Genomic DNA, 19002 nt, shown 5'->3' with positions numbered 1-19002 from the left:
TCTGTTTTATTCTATCTAATTAGAAACTTCATTAATGGATATGTAATACAACTATTTTAGACAAAGATATAAAATGATGACCTGCTCTGTTGTACTCCGTATTATTTTTTGTGTGATTGGGCTCAACTTGTTCCTTCATACGTGAATGTGATCAAATTGATGAATTAAAAATTTGATTTGACTCTTCAAACCTAAATTCAACGAACCTAATCACTTGACAAACTAAAAAGATAAACGTGACATAATGGAAAAATAAAATTGACGGTCCAAGTTGAAAGGGCAAAAACTAAAAGCAACCACCGCCAGACATAAATGAGCTGGACACTGATTTACTTGAACCAAAAAAGAAAAAAAAAAAACAAACAGCAGTACGAATTCCAATTGGTAGTAACTAGTAACAGGCTAACAGCCATTAAAAATCTACGAATAAATTTCTCGCGAACAGCGTCTGACAGACTTTTAAGATTGTTCGATTAGTTGAAGTCTGTATTAAAAAGCGGTAGCGCGCATGATTATTGTTTCAACCATAACACTAAAATTATTACCAGAAAAAATTAAAAAAAACACCATGATGTGTGCATGAGTCAGCTTTAGATTGATCAAGCTCGTCTCTATCTTCCGATTTTTCGGAAGACTGACAGGTAGACAATCTATAAAGCTCAACAAACTCAACAAATTTTTATAGTTTCTCTTCTGTGTTCTTCATCCAGAGAGCGAGAGACACCAATATTCTAGCTTAAATTTTTTTCTGATAAACTTTGAGAAGCCAACGAATTGTACTGGCAGGGTAAACGGGAAGTGAATTCGATTTTCCAAGGCCACTGCATTACGTGAATCTGCTTTTACTGGAAGAACAATAGAAGAAAAAAGGCATGTAGCATTTTCTCTTTTGAATCTGAACATGATTTGTGCTACTTTATAGGAAATGGTGATGATCTTTTACATGCCAAATACCCAGTTGTTTAGACTTTCTTATGACTAGGAATAATTTATAAAATGTTTGGTTTTATTAATTAAGTGATATGTTGCTATCTCATCTTGCATTATTAAAACTTATTCGGTAACCATCTGATTAGCAATTTGGCGGGTTTTAATTTTAATTTAAGGAAGCTTTCGATATCTTCAACTATTGGATTTTGTTGTTTTCGTGATTCTTTTTTAGCTCTATGTCTCTAATCTCCTGGATCTTTGTATTGGGCGTTCATAATTTGATGTCTGATCTGATTGCACCACATCATAAATAATAGAAATTTTAGTCTATAAATAGTGTTCATTTATAGACTAAAATCAGAACCTCTGCAACTTGAAAACTTTTACGGGCTAATTTCACAAAGTTGAAAACAAAACCTCTGCAACTTTGGTCTATAAATAGTGTTCATTTCATTGTTCAACATTTGCTTCAGATTGTTTCTCTCTTCTATGTTTCTCTGTTTATCGAAATCTAGAAGAGCAAAATTGAGGCTCTCTAGGTTGTATCCTCAGGTAAATAAGGCCTACAACGGCCAGTTCTCCCGAAGAGGCCATTTATTTTGTATTCATCAACTAAAGTAATTAGTTCGTTTTCGTTGACAATCCAATTATCCTAAGCTTTATGATGCTTTGAGGGCAATATATCTGGCACATAGATCTTCTCTGATTAGATACAGAGGAATATCATATATAAGTGTCATAAATTATTTGAGCATAAATAGATCATGCTGAACCTTGTCTTTTCTTTATTATCTCTTTTTAATGTTATATAAAGAAGTCTATATCGAGCCAAAATTTTATTTGATTGTTTTCTAAATTCTGCAGAAAAAGTAGCTTGAAAATATACCATACATGATGGAGAATGTTCAAGTGGGATCTCCCCAAGTTGCCAATGGAGTTGTTCCAGTACCGCCTCCATTACCTGGTCCAACAACCAGTTATAATCAAAAGGGGTTATTGATGAATGGATCTCCATTAAGAGGGTACAGTTGTGTCTCCACAGCAACAAAAGATTTATGGGAGAATCTCTTTGACTCAGGCTACAAAGCAGATGTTATTATTAACACAGATTATGATGGCATCATCTATGCCCATGCTAATATTCTTGTAAGTCTTTTAAATCTACCTTTTGTTTAATGAAAGTAAAAGCTTTTCTATGAAGAACAAAGAAAAAGATATAAAGATTTAATAATTTGTTAGTTAGTAAGGCATATCTGTGTAAAATCTGACACCTTAAGTAATCATACTGTCCATTTTTGTGATTTTGGTAACAGGGCATTGCTTCTCCTACTATGAGAGGGATCTTGAAGCAATCAAAATGTCGCGGACGTCGGCGATCTCTCTCAATTCGTGGTGTTCCACCAAATGCGGTTAAAGTTTTTATAAGATTCTTGTACTCTTCCTGGTAAAAGTTTTGCCCTTAATTGTGCTTAATTTACTGCTTAGAATTCTGCAAGTAATGCCACTGTGTGCTAATTGTTATTTGTAATTAATTTGTAGTTTTGAGAAAGTAGACATGGAGGATTATGTCTTACATCTGTTGGTTCTGTCTCATGTGTTTGCGGTTCCTCGGTTAAAGCGGGAGTGTGAATGTCAACTAGAGCAAGGTTTGCTCACCATAGAGAATGTAGTTGACATATTTCAGCTGGCATTACTATGTGATGCCCCAAGACTTGGCCTCATTTGTCACCGTATGATCCTCAGAAATTTTAAGGCTGTTTCTGAGACTGAAGGATGGAAAATCATGAAGCAAAGCCACCCTATGCTTGAAAAAGAGCTTCTGGAGTCCATGATTGATGAAGAAAATGTAAGACATTATTTTTTTTTATCCTTTGTTCTTGATATATGAAGCCTCTTTCTTCCTTTTGATCTAATTTTGAATATATTTTCAGAGGCAAAAGGAAAGGGTCAGAAAATTGAAAGACAGGAAGATCTATTTGCAACTGTATGAGGCAATGGAGGCTCTTGTTCATATATGTAGAGATGGTTGTCGGACAATTGGTCCATATGATAAAGATTTCAACGAGGATCAGGCACCTTGTAATTATGCAGCCTGCAAGGGACTGGAGTTACTCGTTCGACATTTCGCCGGTTGCAAGTTAAGAGTCCCTGGAAAATGCATCCATTGCAAAAGAATGTGGCAGCTCTTGGAATTACACTCTCGTCTCTGTGCTGATTCAAGTGCGTGCGGGGTTCCTTTATGCAGGTGAGTTATTGTGGTCACTTTAATCTACAGTATGTAATACAATGCAATTTGAGACTTTCAACTAACTGTGGAAACTTTGATTACAGCAATTTCAAGGATAGGATGAAGAAACAAGGCAAGAAGGATGAGATCAAGTGGAAAATACTTGTGGAAAAGTTATTGAGGACAAAGACCATTGGAGGAGCTCCTTCTTTTTCAAGGGCACTTTCTAGCCATTTAAGATAGTGCTATTCTGCTGTAATTAGCGCAAATATTGTAAATTTATTGCATTTGCCTGTTTGTAGAAGTATTTGTTCCAAAAGCACTAAACTTAGTCAAAATTTATTAATTTATATCAATGAAGTGTAGAGAATCAATATTGAATAAAATTTTAGTCAAATGAAATTTGCAAGCCCTAATAAGTGACCACTAAGGGACTTACCTGGTCATCAATTTCAAGGTTTTGATAAAAATATAAGGTGCGCGTAAACTAACTTAGACACCCTCAATCACAAAAAAAAAAAAAAAAAAAAAAAAAAAAAAAAAAGAAAGAAATTTGCAAGTTGGTAAAATTTGACCACACAGAAGTTTGGAGTTTCTATTCACCTCAAGTTACGTCAAGATTTGATTCAAGTGGCTATCTTGTTCTTGAATCAAATGTAGGACTAATTTGAAGATACTAAAATATGAGGCTCTAGCTCTATTTAGTTTTTGGGCTCCACGACTCGATGGAACCATAAAATAGCAGCTTTAAATTCTCTACAAAATGGGGCCTGCTAAGGCAATTATGGAGAATTTAGATTGATTGGGAATTCTGATAAGGATATTCATATTTGATACTATTTATGTCTACGCTTTGTAGACAATGTTAAAAGAAGTCGTATTCATCCGTACTCTTATGTTCTGAATCCGCGTTGCGCAATTGCTTCCCGTCAGTCTAGCAGTCCATCACAGACCATAGTTATAAAAAATTTGTCCATTAAAAGAAAATGTAATTTGAATTGCTCATTTTAACGAAAATATCTTTGATTTGTTCTTCTAAAAGATGTAAATATTCTATTCTAGCTAATAAAACACCGTGCTTTTCTTCAATGCACTCCACCGACCTTTAACCCAACGCTTTTGGCAGAACGGTGACGTATCTGAAATGGCCCAGCTATCTCTCTCAGGTTTGAAAGTTAATTCCATCTTCTTTCTCTCACCATACTTAGCATATTCGATCTGCTCCATCATTAACTGCTTGGTATTTGTTACATTCTTAACTTTATTTGCATCAAGCTTGTGGCTTTTTCATCATTAACTGATTGGTGTTTGTTCCAGTCTTTCTTTATTTTGCGTCAAGCATATGACATAATAAAAGTTTGTAACCATTTCAATTCTTAGAGGCATTTCAGCAGTCATTTGGTGCTCGTCACCTTCTGTTTTCTGTTTTCATCTTCGTAAATTGAAAGACTTGAGGAACATGCTTACATATCACTAATTCAAATTAGTTCCATGCTGTCTCATCTCTTTTGTTGGTTTACACTTCACACTAAGCAAGAACATCACATTCGTTAATACACTCACCAAAAATCTGAAACCAAAACACTTACAAATGCTAAAAGACTGATATTATTATTGATAACAATCAAATAAATGTGGATCACAGCTCAATAGGTAACATCAAAACATTCTTCTTCATTGAAATGTATCAGAAACTGATCTAAATCAAGAAACCTACCTTCAATATAGAATATGTATTGGAGTGGACAAAAAGTTTTGTTTTTGGTTCCCTTCCTAAAAAAGCTATACCTGACACCTCCTTCATCCGGCCATGCCAAATGCTGTGGCTGTAAATGATGAATCCCTCAATGGCCTTATGATTGGTATAATTCTCCCGACAATTTGTTCTCCTTATTATTATGATAATATGGCCCGTGCAAATCAGGCATTTGTGATTCTTCATACAAAATGTACCTCTCCTTTGTGAAGGAAGTTGTACCTTTTCAACTGACTACATCTGTGCTTGTGCTGGGATGTTCTTGATAATAAGAGACACCTTACAAAGTACTTCACTACTCCATCCCTACTGCTTGACATGCTCGTGATGAGAAATTTGATATACCAAAATGCTGCTAATATTGAAAATGATGTGGATTTTTTCAGCTAAATTCATCATTTTTACATAAATTTCATGGAGATAAGCTTTCCTCATCCGAACTGCTATATTGTCTCACATTATACCGGTTAAGCACTGGTAGTGAAGCAGTTGAAGATATTCGAAAGGATCTAGCTGAACCCACCATTGTTCTTTCCTGCATTCTTCCTACTTCCTTGCAAACATGATCCAGAATAGAAAGGAAATCTCTTACAATCATGAATATTCTGAAAGGGTGTGCTTCCTCCTTTGCTGTGTCCCCGTGAAAATATTCAGTAACCTCCTTAACATGTAACAAGGCCTTCCTTTCATCTGCCTTCATCCAAGAAATTTCCTCTTCTGCTTCTTTCAGAAACATCTTCATTGAGTTGAAGAATTTCCCCTGCATATCTGACTTCTCATATTGCAAAACCAATCGAACCTTTTCAAGCCCCATTTCAAGCTTTTTGACATAACCACTTAATACCTCTGAGTCCATCCCTGCTGCCTTTTTGACATTGCCCAGGTCTCTACTCAACCCAGCCACAACCTGCAAACCTTGCTTCTTGAAGTCATCCTCCCTTGTACTGGAATTTTTGTTTTCAGCATTCTCATTTGCAGAATTGGTAACAGCACCTTCTGATCTAATAATTTCCTGAACCACAAAGTGAAGCAATGTTGTCTTCCCATCTGTTCCCTTTATATCTACAAGTTTTAAGAGCGTATCGAGTTTAAAAGCTTTAGCATCTCCACGATTGGTGCCAACATTCATCCGGTTTCCTGTCTTGAGAACAGCTTCAAGGAGTTTGAGAAATAACCTGCTGTTCTTCAATTCTTCACTCGCTGCCTGACATGTACAAAGATACAAATATTAAGTTTCCAGAAGCCAAAACTGGCAAGTACAAAATGTCAAACCAACAATTGAACCCTGTCAATATTTTTAATCTGAAATACCTCTAGGGTTTGATATGACTTTCTAAGATATTTTACTTCAGTATCAAAGTTGGCTCTGTATAGCATTGCTTCAACTCTTTTAAAAGCAAATGGGATGTCAAGCACTGTCTTCAGAAATCGTTCTGCTGTTCCAAGTTTTGAGATGTCACCACTGTACTCTCGAAGTTTTATTTCTTCCTCCTTGGTTGGAGCCATCTTTACCAGTGTTTCCAAGAGCTCAGCACCTAAGCTCTCTGGGTTACCTGTTACAATAAAAAAACAGTGGTGTGATGTGGCAAACTCAAAGACAAAAGATCAAAATTAGACAGTCATGGGAAGTCAAGGATCATTATAATCATTTTAAAGAAACTGTCTTTCATTCCATCACTGAAATTTGAAAAGCCCGACACTGTATAATAGAAATAATAAAAAAATTTGGTGATGTTAATTGAAAAGTCCCAACCTATAAGCAAACCACTCTTTTTTTTTTTTTTTTTCTTTCTGGATCAAGTCTCTGTAGGTTCACATTATAGGTAATGCCCTGTTTTTAGCTTTTGAACCCAAAGAAGACTGTAAAGATCAAATAAAATGCAAATGATACTTCATTTGAACCTTCCCTTCATCTGTGTCTGCATGTTAGAAATAGAATTGAGACACTCAATACAAATGGCATCTATTGGACTGCTAGCAGTACTGTCACAACTGTTTTTAAGTTGTGAATTTTGTTGATTATAATTTGTCAAAGTGTACTTCGGAATGCTTGACGTGATACAATTAGGCACTAGAATAAGTAATATGGGAACTGGAATAGAGGGAGGGAATTCTATATATGTCACTAGCATGATATGTAGACAAAAGGAGGCAGGGAGCGAATGTTGATTTCGCTTCCATGCACTCATTTACAGCATAAAGCCTATTCTTATCATGTTAAAGATAAAAAATCCAAGTGAAAATAACTTTAATCTAGAACCATGAATGGTTTAAGTATGACAAATATATGTCTCTCAAATAAAGGATGGTCATGCAATTGTGTCATATAAAACCATTTTAACTTGCATTTGACTGCTCAAATCAAATCTGCTAGATACTCAATTGGCATCAACTTTTAGCTTTGTCTCATGCTTATATCAATTTACTAGTTTTGTGGTAATTTTCTGTGTATCTTTTTGGTTGGGTCGCTATGAGTCAGAAGAATTATAAATTTAGGCTTGTTTGGCTACTAGCATGTGAGCACAAAGTTTAAAACAAGAATCTTGCTCTATAAACCATTAATTTGAGGTCATTGAGTGGTATCAGTTAGTATCAAGGGGTTAGCATGTCTAGCTTACCTTTTTCTTTTAAAAAAATAAATAAATTAAAGTGAAAATTCCAAAATATTGTTAATTTTATGCTACTTCTCTGAGGGCACGGCCCAGGCAGACTGATGACGAGCTTCTGCAAGAGTGCCTGGGCCATGCCAGCCTATAGGGCATTTTATCTTAAGCATAATTTGTTTGAGTACTAGTTATGAAAAAGAGGTTAGGTGTATGAATGGATTAAAATTTGGACAGCGAAAAGAAAGGGAGTGGCAATTTACATGTGCCAAAAAGTAAAAAGAAACACTGATGACCTGGTCATGCTTTATTTAAGCTGAAAGAAGAATCACTATAAATTTTGTCAGTAGAATGATTCAAGGGCTTGAGTATCAGTTGACCTTTTCTCGTTTAGTGAGATGGCTTACTGAAAATATTCAATATGGACCAAACATGAAAGACCCTTCAGTTTTGCTGCAAAAATTTGAGACACCTTATCATGTCAAGTGTCAAGAGAAAGGAAGTAGCAGTTGGAAATCTTCACTCTGCTTATGGTTTCATTGTAAATAAAAGTAGTGACAAGCTAAGAATATGAAATCAAATATTTTACCGTTGATATTATTGATGGTTTTAAGTTTTAATTGAAGGTGTTTGACCCTCTGGCTTCTCTTCTTGTGATTTAAGGATTTTTGGTGCTTTTACAATCTTGAGAATCCTTTCTTTTCTTTTTTATCTCCATGAAAAGCAACAAAATTATGCAAGCATCATAATTTTGCTACCCTCTTATGATTATCAATTGTAGTGATGACAACTTCTAAATTAAGCTGTTCAACTCTCGTTTCTGTTATTCTAACTTTGTTCATCCTTTTTCTAGGACACTAGAGCTATAGATGCCATGACTATATTGTACTCCAGAATATGCGGTACTAGAGTTCTTTGAGCAATTTAAATTTTATCATTGCATAGCAATTTAGTCATTATATTGGTTTGAACTGAAGCAACCTATCAAAAGTCAAGACAAGCTGGGGAGCTAATAGAGTATAACAGATTTAGCAGTTAATTTCGCCTGAATCTCTATGACACCACCTATTGCATGCGAACCCTAGAACTTAATCGATGATAATATTTTTGAAAATAAGAACATTGCTTACCATCTAGAAGAGCTTCAGAGACTTCATCTCGTGTAACATTCAGTGCCCTCAACAGAATAGCTATATTCTGAGATTTCTTTGGGTCCAACACCCTGTTCTCCTGTTCGACAGGAGGCAAAACTGATTTTCGCGTAGCTTCTTTTGGAACTGAATTGACTGAATTGCAGCCAAAAAGAGTTTCCATCATGTCCTCATTCAACCTACAGACAAATTGAATAGGCCCAAGATCAGAAATTGTACATCAATGTTACCACAAAATACAAAACAAATACAAATTCACTCACTGAAACGAGCTTGATTTGAGTTGGTCCCACACTGTAGCTCGATCTGAGGTTGCCCGTACTTTGTCCCAATGCAGAGCCTTTAACTTTGGTTTTGCTCCATCTGTACTATCCCCTTCAGTCCTCTCAGCAGTACTGACACTTCTATTAACCTCTTCCACAGGAGTTTTACTCATTCCACTACCACTACTGGATTTATGACTTGGAGTCCAAGATTGCTGTTTTGGCAATACTGGGGTTGGTGTTGAGTAGAAAGTTCTGTCCAAAGAACCCACGTTTCTTGGCGCTGTCATTGATGGCGGCGGTGGGGGTGGTGGTGGAACCGGAATTTTAGTTGTTTGTGAGGATGAATTGCTGTTTAATGATCTAAGAAGCTCCATATTTGGTGGCGGTGGTGGTGCTGAAAATTTTGGCCTTTTGGGAGAATATGGAATTGATGTAGGCTGACGTGGCAATCTTTCTGGCAAATGTGATAATGTTGGTGGTGGAGGCGGCGGTGGCGGAGGTGGTTGCTGCTTTATTGATGGGATAATAACCTGCTTCAGTTCTGGAGAAGCGACCGCAAGCCTTGATTTAGGAGAAGTTCTTTTGGAATGAGGAACAGAAGTATTGTTATTAAGATGAAGCGGACGAGTTGAATTGACAACTGGTGTATAATAATCTTCATTGCTGATTGAAGAGCCCTGTGGGGTATAAAAGGCTGTGTCACGACTCTCTTCATCGGATGATGACGACATGGCAGTTGGTGAATTCTCATTCTGAGAAGGAGGCCTAGTTAGTTGTGGAAGTGGTTGCAATTCGGGGCTTGGCCTATACCGATCTGATCTCTTAATCGAATTCAGTTTATGATAAGGTGACCCATTTGCAGTTTCACTAACTGATGTCCTACTTGGCTCAACGGTTCCTATATACAAAAAGCTTGATGGGGGCACTCTTGCATCGTCTTGGACCCTCTGGGAATTGGGTCCGACGAGTTTCTGAGACTCACCGGGATGTTTAGACCTGTGGCGATAAAGAAAGAATGCAAGGGCTGATAACATTCCCAATGTGACAATACCAACTGAAATAGCAATGGCCACTTTTTTAGCTGGCTTTGTTGGTTGTGTTGCCGCTGGAATTGGTATGCTTCCATTCGTTGACGAGGAAGTTGTTGCCGGTGGTGGTTGATTCTGATCTTGACTTTGCCCGGCTGGCACCTCAGGGAAGAATGGCTGGTCTGGGTTTGGAAAAGTTGAACTACCTGGTGGTGGTGGTGCTGTTTGGGCTGGTGGAGGGGGTGACTCAGCTCCAGGTGGTGGTGCCGAACCTGCTGGAAACAATGGCTGATGAAGAATTCTTCTCTGAATTGAACTTCTGACAATGGTAGTTGTTATAGTTTGTGATAGGCAAGAAATGGACAATGATAGGAACAAAAAGAGGCTCAAATGATGAGCTTTCATGGTGAATTTTTCTGGGTTGATGTTATCTTCTTCTTTTGTTTCACCAAATTCATGTCTCTTTGGTGTTTTTTCCTTTTTCTCGGCTATGCAATTTGCAAAATCTTGTTCGAGAAAATAAGGAAATGAAAGAGGAGAGAGAAGGGGAGAGTGTGTGAAGGGAAGCTTCTTTTTCCTGCAAGATCTGGATGCTCTAGTCTAGTAGAAGAAGTCAGCAGTAGCCGCATTTTTTTTTTTTATTTGTTTTTAATTCATTTTTATTTTTTTACTGTTATACGGTGTCGTGCAGTTGCCGGTGAGAATGACACGTAGACAATAAGAATCTGCGTTGGTGGTTCTTTTCCACTCAATGGACGATAATGACCAAGTAGTGGTGATATTAAAAGGGCAACGTTCATGTCCCTTTTTGTCTATTAATCATATTATTTTTTTCTTTCACTAAAACCGAGAAAAAGGTACTTATATATTCGTTTTAATTTCCCCTTGCTTCCCGTTAAATTCCTGCGGCCAAGGCCTACTTTAGTACTTTTAATATTAACTTCTTGTTACATTTCAAAATAAGATTTTTGTGTATTTTTTTTTCTGAAAATTAAAAAAGAATTATGCCAAACTTCGTAATTACTTGTAGAGTAATGCTACATTTACACCACCCATTACACCATTTTCATTACACCATGATGTGGCATATCTCACATCCATACAAATTTTTAATTATTTTGAATTTTTAATATTATAATAAAATAATTATTAATAAAATGGTGATGGTGTAATGAAAATGATGTAATGGATGGTGTAAATGTAGCATTACTCTTACTTGTATCTAACGCGAAACTCAATTGCGGTTTATATAAATATCAATAATAATAAATCATGCCCGCACTTCCAAATTTTTTAACAATGTTGATGACTATTTTTTTTATTTCGAATATTATCATATTTTAATTATTATTGGATGATTTAACAGTAAAAGAATAAAGAATGATCTAAGATAATCTCTCAAATTTGAATCCACTTGATGAGAAAAAAACAATAAAAAGATTTAATATAGTCTTTAAAGTTACTAATAAGTGTGACTATTAAAATTTTTATCTGATCGATAATTCTAAAATTTTAGATAATTAATTGAAGTATGCATAAATTAACACAAGCAATTTTATCATATATATATATATATATATATATTACGAGATTTTTAAGCTAATATATGGTGTGATAAAAGAAAATTTTGAAGTAGCTTGTTCGTCAAGAATTTTATAACTGAAAAATTAGATTGAGAGGGAGAAATTATGGATGTTGTTTGGCTGTTTCTGGTAGGTTTGATTGATTGATGGGAACATGTAATAATGCACCATAATAAGCCCAATTCACAACCTTATAATATAAGAGTAATAATAATAAAGTGTAGTGTAAACTTAACGTAAAAATTGTACGGGAAGGCAAGGACATACAAGTAATTGTAGAAAAAAGTGGAAATATGGTCCAGGTTAACGTTTAGCCCTTTTATTGGTGGGTTGATCCACCGACCCTATCGATTTGTGTTGAGGGGGGGACATGCACACGCCCATTTGCATTTGCTTTTTTGCTTTTCTCTTATTCCTTTCCTCTTTTAATGGACATCCATATACTTTCAATGAGACTCCAGCCGTTTGTAATTACAATATGATCCCTACTTTGTATTTATTTACTTGGTAACGATTAAGACTCCCAAAACCGTAAGAATGTAGAAATACATCTAATCAGTTTAGTATTACCATTTCAAAAATTTTATATTACTTAATCCCAAAAACAGAAATTCCAAGGCAATTTGGGTCCTACAAAGCTGACCCACAAGTGAATTTGGCTACAAACTTCTTAATGAGGGTACAAGGAATCCAAACAAACCAATAAAGAGAAGTAATATACTTTACCTGCCACAACGGACACGAAATAAAAATGATTTTTAGTTGAAGAAATATTTGTTGTTGTATTTAAAGATAGAGTAAACAACTTTTTAGGATGATATTTTTCTATTTATAGACTTTTAAAATATTATTTTATTATTTAAATTTATATTTTATTTCTAATTTTGAAATTTGTAGCGATACTCCATACCACTATCATTCTTTTCCTCGATATCATTTACCAAAACTTCTCAAACCTTATTCCTGCTGACCTTACCAATTACTGGTAATCGAGCGATTAAGGTTTACATAGCCACTTTTCCTAAACTAAATTTTAATCAATCTTAACTACTAAAATATAACATTTCAGCACTAAAAGACTCACCGGCCTTCCTTCTTCAAAAGCTTCAACAGTTTGGATCGAGTTTACTCTTTATTTACCGTCGAAATATAAATTTAAGTAGTAAAATAGTATTTTAAAAGCCTGTTAGTGAAAAAGTATCATTAAACTATTATTTGAGTGAAAAAAAAGTCGGTTAACTCTTAAAGATATAATATAATGACTTATTTTAAGTTTTAGGTGATATATTACAAGGAAAAAGAAAGAAAATGGAAAGATAACTAATAATATATCCTTAAATTAGTTAAGGTGTTATGTATTAGGTATCAATCGTCAATCTTTTATAGTGTATAATGAAATGTCTTTCTATTCTTTATATTAATCTAGAACTTCGAGAAAAGAAACATCAACAACAAAAAATGATTATTAAAATAGAATCGGAAAGAGGATGAAAGTTAAGTTCCTGTTGGCCGACACAAATGTGTATGATTATTGGGCTTGGCTTATACTTCAAATCGAGTTGATTGACAAAGAAATGATATCAGTTGATGGCTACCACTGTTTATATTCATTAAAAACTGCTTTATGGATCATGGATCATGGCTGATTATAGCTGTCATCATGAGGAGATTATTAAATTATTAATCTTATTAAATAAAACATTACCCTGAGGAGATTTCCTATCTCAACCTCCAAGAAAGACAACATTAAGAGGGTCCCAGTGTTAGATATTGGTATTTTCTTTGTAAGCGGACATATTAGACGAGTAATGCTAGTTTTATTCATTTTTTTACCCATTTTTCTTACTCACTTTTATAAATATATAACATAATATAGGTATTATACGTATAATATAAATATTATATATTATTTTAACAAAAGTAAGTGAGGATAGTATTTTCCCATATTAGATTAGTTTCTGAATTCAGGAATTTTAACTTCATATGTGTTTATTATGAAAAAATGGTTGTTTGTATGATTTAAATGTCTCCAGATGTAACTCTTCTTTCCCAATTCACTATGCACGTTTAGTCAATGTGAAGAAACGAACAACATAAACCTTGTATCCATTTAATTTCTGAGTGGAAACAATGAACAAAACCACAGCTGGCTGGCTCAGATTTTCTTCTTGAAATTGCATGGAAGACTTTAAGAAACATGGTATTAAAGTCTTTTAACTACTTTTGCCACTCAAGTCAAGTCCAAAAATTGCTCTCTCATTTTATTGCTTAAATCGTACCATAAATTGAGTGAGAAACATTGATGAAATTGTCTGAACATACAATTGCAAATTGACATTCCCCACCCCACCCCCACCCCCACGCACAACACAAGGCGAATCCATGTGAGACATACCCATAATATTCGAGCAAAAAACTCTTTTATGAACTTGTTTTACATTAAATCCATCTGTCTGTTTGATCGTTGAAAGATTTCAAGAACAAGGTAAGTCAATTATCCTCTCCACGCTGTGTTCCCAATTAGAAAACAAATATAGCTCCCCTTCCTTGTGAGTACTAAATTTAAACAAAACTTACTATCATTTAATTTGTTGAATACTATTTGGCTTAAATATACTCAATAAAAATATTTAAAAAACAGCTCAATTGAAAGCTTCTAAATCAATTCTTAAATCAATAATTTATATCCCTTGCTGGTTATTATTAGCTTAAATAGTAATTTGTTTATTCATAAGTTAAAAATACAAATTGTTAAAATTATATATATATATATATTCAATTAGGATCCTTTCCTATATGAGTTTTTGTGAACATTTAAAGATCTTATGACATCTTTATATTAATAATAATATATGGTTATTATCTGTTTTTTTTTTTTAGATAATTGGGATGCTCAGACCAGTTTGTGTTATACCTCAACTAATCTCTGGAGTCTATTAATACCCTACAAACTCAAAGTATAAAATAAATCATAATATTATTGTGATAGATAACTCAAAAGTTTAAATTTAGATACTCAAAAAATGAAACACACCTCATTGACTGCTAAGTCATTCTCTTGGATTGATTATAATATATTTTCTTTTGATAAAATATCAACTATTTATCATATCTATGTATTTTGTTCTAGTAAAAACGAAGAAAAATTTAAGTGTATATTTGGTACCAGCCAAAAAAAAAAAAAAGGGTAAAAAATGGATATACACAAGATGGGTGTAGATAATGATTAAATGAAATTGTTTGATTCTTAATTCTTTTGCTGATATAAGATTTCAGAGTAGAATGAAATGATAATAAAAAAATTAATGGGGTGGTGGTAAACACAAAGCATAAGCAATTAATAAAGGTGAGGATATGAGTCAGAGGAGGATCAAAGTGGTTTCTTTAAGTTGATGATAAGAGTGGACAACACGAAAACTTGTTATGCTTTCTTTCATAATGTCCAAAACCAATGCCAATTATGCCCTTTTCTTTATTCTCTCATCCTTTTGGTTTGGTTTTGGTTTCCTATGTTTAAAGTAAACCTTGGTTACCAAATAACAATGGCATGTTTTGTTTTCAACATTCCGAACCTCAAACGAAAGCAAGCACCTTTGCATCATATGCGCATTTCTTCTTAATATTATTACTTTCACCTTTTTCATCCAAATTAACTTGATTTTGAGTCAAATTTACCAAAGACAAAAAGTGGTCTACAAAGTTTTTCAATTGTTATGATGAAACTTAAAATTAACAAATAATGAAAAGAACAGTGAATGTCAAACCAACTATAAATTTGAATTTAAGCTTTATCAAAAACAAGAACAGAGTTAAAATAAACTTTTTATTTTAAATAATTAATTAATGACATCCTCTAAAAATAAAATAAATCTGGTTATTATATTTCATATTTCAATTCCTATCTTTGTTATCCATTCTCATAAAAAAAAATTAGAGTTTATGAAATAATAGTGAGTGTCAAAAGTACTTGTAAAGAATGAGGAATTAAAGTAAATTTTAATAGTTTAATATGTTATTATAAAATTTAATAAAATATGAAGTTTCTTTAATCCATTTGTGGGCTACAAATAGATCTACTCTTATACAAAAACTTTCGGAAGGACAAGCCCATTTAGAATTGGGCTGGAAATTTGGGCCTGAAGAAATCAAGTTTTATTAATAGGAGAAAGAGAAAATGGATGGGTGTGATTAGTGATAATAGCGTAATCAACCACCACATTCACTGTTCTTACTTTAGCAGAATTGGGGCACGGTACTGGCAGCGGCAGGGGCTACAGAGTAGGAATTCAGAAAATCAAATCTTGTAACGGCAAAGGTAATCATACTCCTGCCACCTGTCCTGCTAAGAGACTCTATCTATCGTCTGATCAATCATCTCCCAAAAATCTGCTACTAGTGGGCCCCAAAAATCTCATACTTTTTTGTTCTTTGTCGTTTATGGGCCCTATCGGACCGTTGCCTTCCCTGTGCTTTCAGTCTCAATCACAAATTTCTAGGATACCACCAAAAAGTCAAAAGAGCAAAAGGAAGCCGCAGAGACAGCGACGTCGTTTTAATTAAGTTTTTATCCTAACGTTACACTTAAAACACTGCTCGTGATTGTCTTTGTCCTGTCTAATCCATGAAAAGCAAAAAGGGCCTCGATTACTTAAGAGAACGACAACTCTCTCTCTTCTCTTGTCTTTGTTGGGGTCTTCAAAGTTCAGATTTCCCACACCAATGCACAGCCTTTTTGTTCTTCCCCCACGTCTCCCGATATTCATATACAAAACACAGTTACCATTTATAATCCGAATGTTACACTAATTATTACCATTTAACATACTATATATAGTATTATTAAATATGTTCTATATGATAATTTTACTAGTTCCCACATTGCAAAACCCCTCTTTTTATGCACTTTTTAACATTTTGTACTACAAGTATTAGGTAATGGCTTTCCTATATATAAACAGACAACAGTTGCAGAGACAGGAGATGCCCAGCCACAACAAACTTTTTTTTTTTTTTTTTTATATATATTTTATAATTATATTTGTTAACAGTAGAAGTGTGTAGTGTAACTGTGTTAACAGTAGAGGTGTGTAGTAAGTGTAGTGTGTTGCAACTTCACAAGTTATTTTTCTTCCAGATTTTAGATTAGATCTTCTCTCTGCTACTCAAAGCCTGAAATGTTGAAGATGAAGTCGCTCTTTCAGCTTTTCCATCTTTGTTTACTAGGTCTTACAGGTAATGCGAAGATCACTACTACTGAAATGTTGAAGGTGAAGGCGTTCTTTCAGCTCTTCCTTCTTTGTTTACTGGGTCTTACAGGTAATGCTTCATACACTTTCTTTATCACTGAACATGTCTTGTGTTTCTTCTTCTTTTGTTTTACAAAGAGGCTCTTTCATGTTTTCTCTTATTATTGCAGTTACAGGTCAAGAAAATTTTCAACTTCTTAATCTCTATGACACTAGTTCTCCAGGATCTGTTCAAGCTTCGTCTCACTCTGGTCTGCCTATAGCAGTTTCTGTGAGTGTTAATAACCTGAATGAAATCTCTGGCAGTGTCTTAATGGCTGAGAGTTGGCTCAGGACTTATGTTCTGGCTTACTACCCTGCCTCCAAAATCACCACCATTGTTGTGGGTAACAATGTTGTTTGCCAGAAGGACCAAGAGGACAACTTGGCTCTTATTCTACCATCTCTCAAGAACATTTATCACTCTCTGACAAGGTGGGGTTTGGAGGGAGAAATCAAAGTCTCTCCAGCCTTCTCTTCCAACTGCTTGCAGCCCCATCTAGCTGAGAAATTTATGAGACCTTTGTTGAAGTTTCTCCTCACTGCAAACTCCACTTTCTCCTTAAACCCTCCTCCAATGTTATATCCTTTATCAGATAAAACTAAAAATAACACCTTTGTGTCTTCTCACTTGGAGTCCATAAAAAACCTTGGACTTTTAACACCCAACAATATCAATGTTTTAGTCTACATTCCCAAAGAAGCAAAACCAAGAAGCAGAAAGCTCTCAGATTCTGACTCCAAGGTTATAAACCCATACCCAGCAAGACCAACACCATTACCAGAAATCTCCCCAATTCACTCCTCTATAGGCTACTCCATTCCAGCCCACGTGACCAAATCTCCACAACCCCCACTATCACACTCTACTTCTCCACCACCATTATCTTTCCCTTTCGCTGCTCCACCTCCATTTAATTTCCCTTCAGATTCTCCACCTCCATTTAATTTCCCTTCAGATTCTCCACCTCCTTTGACCTTTCCTTCAGATTCTCCACCACCATTGACTTTTCCTTCAGACTCTCCGCCACCAACGCCTTTCTATAAGGCGCCAGAAACGCCACCTGAGACTTTTCCAGCCTCACCGCCTTATGGGTTCTCTTTGCCTCCTTGTAATCCAATTGATAACACTGTGGCCCCGTCACCTGAGCCTACAGGGGTGGTACAGAGTTTATGGTGTGTAGCTAAGCCTAGTGTGCCAGCTGAGACTCTGCAGGAGGCCATGGACTATGCTTGTGGTGATGGTGGTGCTGATTGTGAGGAGATCATGCCTAATGGAAACTGTTTCTATCCTGATACTGTTGTAGCTCACGCTTCTTATGCTTTCAATAGTTATTGGCAGAAGACCAAGAGAAATGGAGGAACTTGTAGCTTTGGAGGGACTGCTATGATTATCAATGCTGATCCAAGTAAGCTTTCTTTTCTTTAGTAAATGATATATTTGTTGAAATATTGAGTTCTCTTTCAATTATTGTTCAATCTACTTATGAGTTGAATTAATATATTAGTGACTGTGTGCTAGAATTAGTGGTAATCCTTTGAGAACTTGGGCTTTCAGGTTATCTTCACTGTCGGTTTGTTCTCAGCTGAAGACAGTAAAGCAAGTGGTTATGGAGAATGTTGGGATTGTATTGGTACAGAATAGGATTAGTGGGTCTAATACTATATCCAATTTGACTGCTTTTCCCTTTATCTAGGCTGATTACCATAGTTTAGTATAATATTGCATGTAAGAATCTGTAGCTTTTGGAGATTTGCTTCTTTATGACTAATGTACTTATGGGGTATTCTATGCACAAAGTGGAAGTGCTTTTGACCGCTATGCTATATAATATAGACACTTATTTTGCTTTGTTTGAATAGATCTTGCTTTTCTTTATCTTCTTTTCGATTTTTGGATTTGCATGTTATCTGTCAACAATTGATATGACTCTGTTGCTCGGTGGTGAAAAATATTGTGTGTATTTGAAGGAGACTTAATTAGTGAAATTAACATCAGATTGCCGACTCACATTATGTTTAAACAACTTTTCATCATTCTACAGAAAATCGTCAATTGCGAACCAAAACAATGTATACTTTATCATTTATACTACAGATACAGAAAATCGTCAATTGCGAACCAAAACAATGTATACTTTATCATTTATACTACAGATAAAGGATCATCAAG

General features: G+C 34.9%; 3 protein-coding genes across 4 annotated transcripts; 2 read left to right on the top strand and 1 right to left on the bottom strand.

The window, feature by feature from the left end:
* The first annotated feature begins 600 nt into the window (after positions 1-600).
* Positions 601-3513, top strand: LOC116128386 (BTB/POZ and TAZ domain-containing protein 4). Its single transcript, XM_031414095.1, has 6 exons — positions 601-870; positions 1795-2076; positions 2244-2374; positions 2470-2776; positions 2862-3175; positions 3262-3513. Exons 2-6 carry the CDS (start codon positions 1822-1824, stop codon positions 3398-3400), a joined length of 1146 nt encoding a protein of 381 aa, XP_031269955.1. The 5' UTR covers positions 601-870; positions 1795-1821; the 3' UTR covers positions 3401-3513.
* A 1701-nt stretch (positions 3514-5214) lies between these two features.
* LOC116128374 (formin-like protein 6) lies at positions 5215-10459 on the bottom strand. The gene is made up of 4 exons (XM_031414082.1): positions 8931-10459; positions 8647-8846; positions 6225-6466; positions 5215-6117 (listed from the first exon to the last, which is right to left on the bottom strand). Exons 1-4 carry the CDS (start codon positions 10364-10366, stop codon positions 5326-5328), a joined length of 2670 nt encoding a protein of 889 aa, XP_031269942.1. The 5' UTR covers positions 10367-10459; the 3' UTR covers positions 5215-5325.
* Positions 10460-16610: 6151 nt separating this feature from the next.
* Positions 16611-18677, top strand: LOC116128394 (glucan endo-1,3-beta-glucosidase 13-like). Of its 2 annotated transcripts, XM_031414103.1 has the most exons (4): positions 16611-16860; positions 16961-17758; positions 17789-18238; positions 18388-18677. In XM_031414103.1, the coding sequence occupies exons 1-4, from the start codon at positions 16719-16721 to the stop codon at positions 18417-18419; spliced, it is 1422 nt and encodes a 473-aa protein (XP_031269963.1). In that variant the 5' UTR covers positions 16611-16718; the 3' UTR covers positions 18420-18677. The 2 variants fall into 2 exon arrangements, with proteins under 2 accessions (XP_031269963.1, XP_031269962.1); XM_031414102.1 differs by having other exon boundaries at positions 16961-18238.
* The last annotated feature ends 325 nt before the right edge of the window (positions 18678-19002 follow it).

This window comes from Pistacia vera, unplaced genomic scaffold, assembly GCF_008641045.1.
Source record: "Pistacia vera cultivar Batoury unplaced genomic scaffold, PisVer_v2 Contig2, whole genome shotgun sequence".
NCBI lineage: Eukaryota > Viridiplantae > Streptophyta > Magnoliopsida > Sapindales > Anacardiaceae > Pistacia > Pistacia vera.
This window is presented reverse-complemented; position numbering and strand designations above follow the sequence as displayed.

Bases quoted from the DNA above. Each gene is read 5' to 3' on its own strand.
- LOC116128386 (XM_031414095.1), top strand. From the start codon at position 1,822: ATGATGGAGAATGTTCAAGTGGGATCTCCCCAAGTTGCCAATGGAGTT. The intron at 2,375-2,469 runs GTAAAAGTTTTG...ATTAATTTGTAG, and splicing joins AGATTCTTGTACTCTTCCTG to TTTTGAGAAAGTAGACATGG. The intron at 2,777-2,861 runs GTAAGACATTAT...ATATATTTTCAG, and splicing joins CCATGATTGATGAAGAAAAT to AGGCAAAAGGAAAGGGTCAG.
- LOC116128374 (XM_031414082.1), bottom strand. From the start codon at position 10,366: ATGAAAGCTCATCATTTGAGCCTCTTTTTGTTCCTATCATTGTCCATT. The intron at 6,467-8,646 runs GTAAGCAATGTT...TTATTGTAACAG, and splicing joins CTCTGAAGCTCTTCTAGATG to GTAACCCAGAGAGCTTAGGT. The intron at 6,118-6,224 runs GTATTTCAGATT...TGTACATGTCAG, and splicing joins AGTCATATCAAACCCTAGAG to GCAGCGAGTGAAGAATTGAA.
- LOC116128394 (XM_031414102.1), top strand. From the start codon at position 16,719: ATGTTGAAGATGAAGTCGCTCTTTCAGCTTTTCCATCTTTGTTTACTA. The intron at 16,861-16,960 runs GTAATGCTTCAT...TTATTATTGCAG, and splicing joins TTGTTTACTGGGTCTTACAG to TTACAGGTCAAGAAAATTTT. The intron at 18,239-18,387 runs GTAAGCTTTCTT...TTGGGCTTTCAG, and splicing joins GATTATCAATGCTGATCCAA to GTTATCTTCACTGTCGGTTT.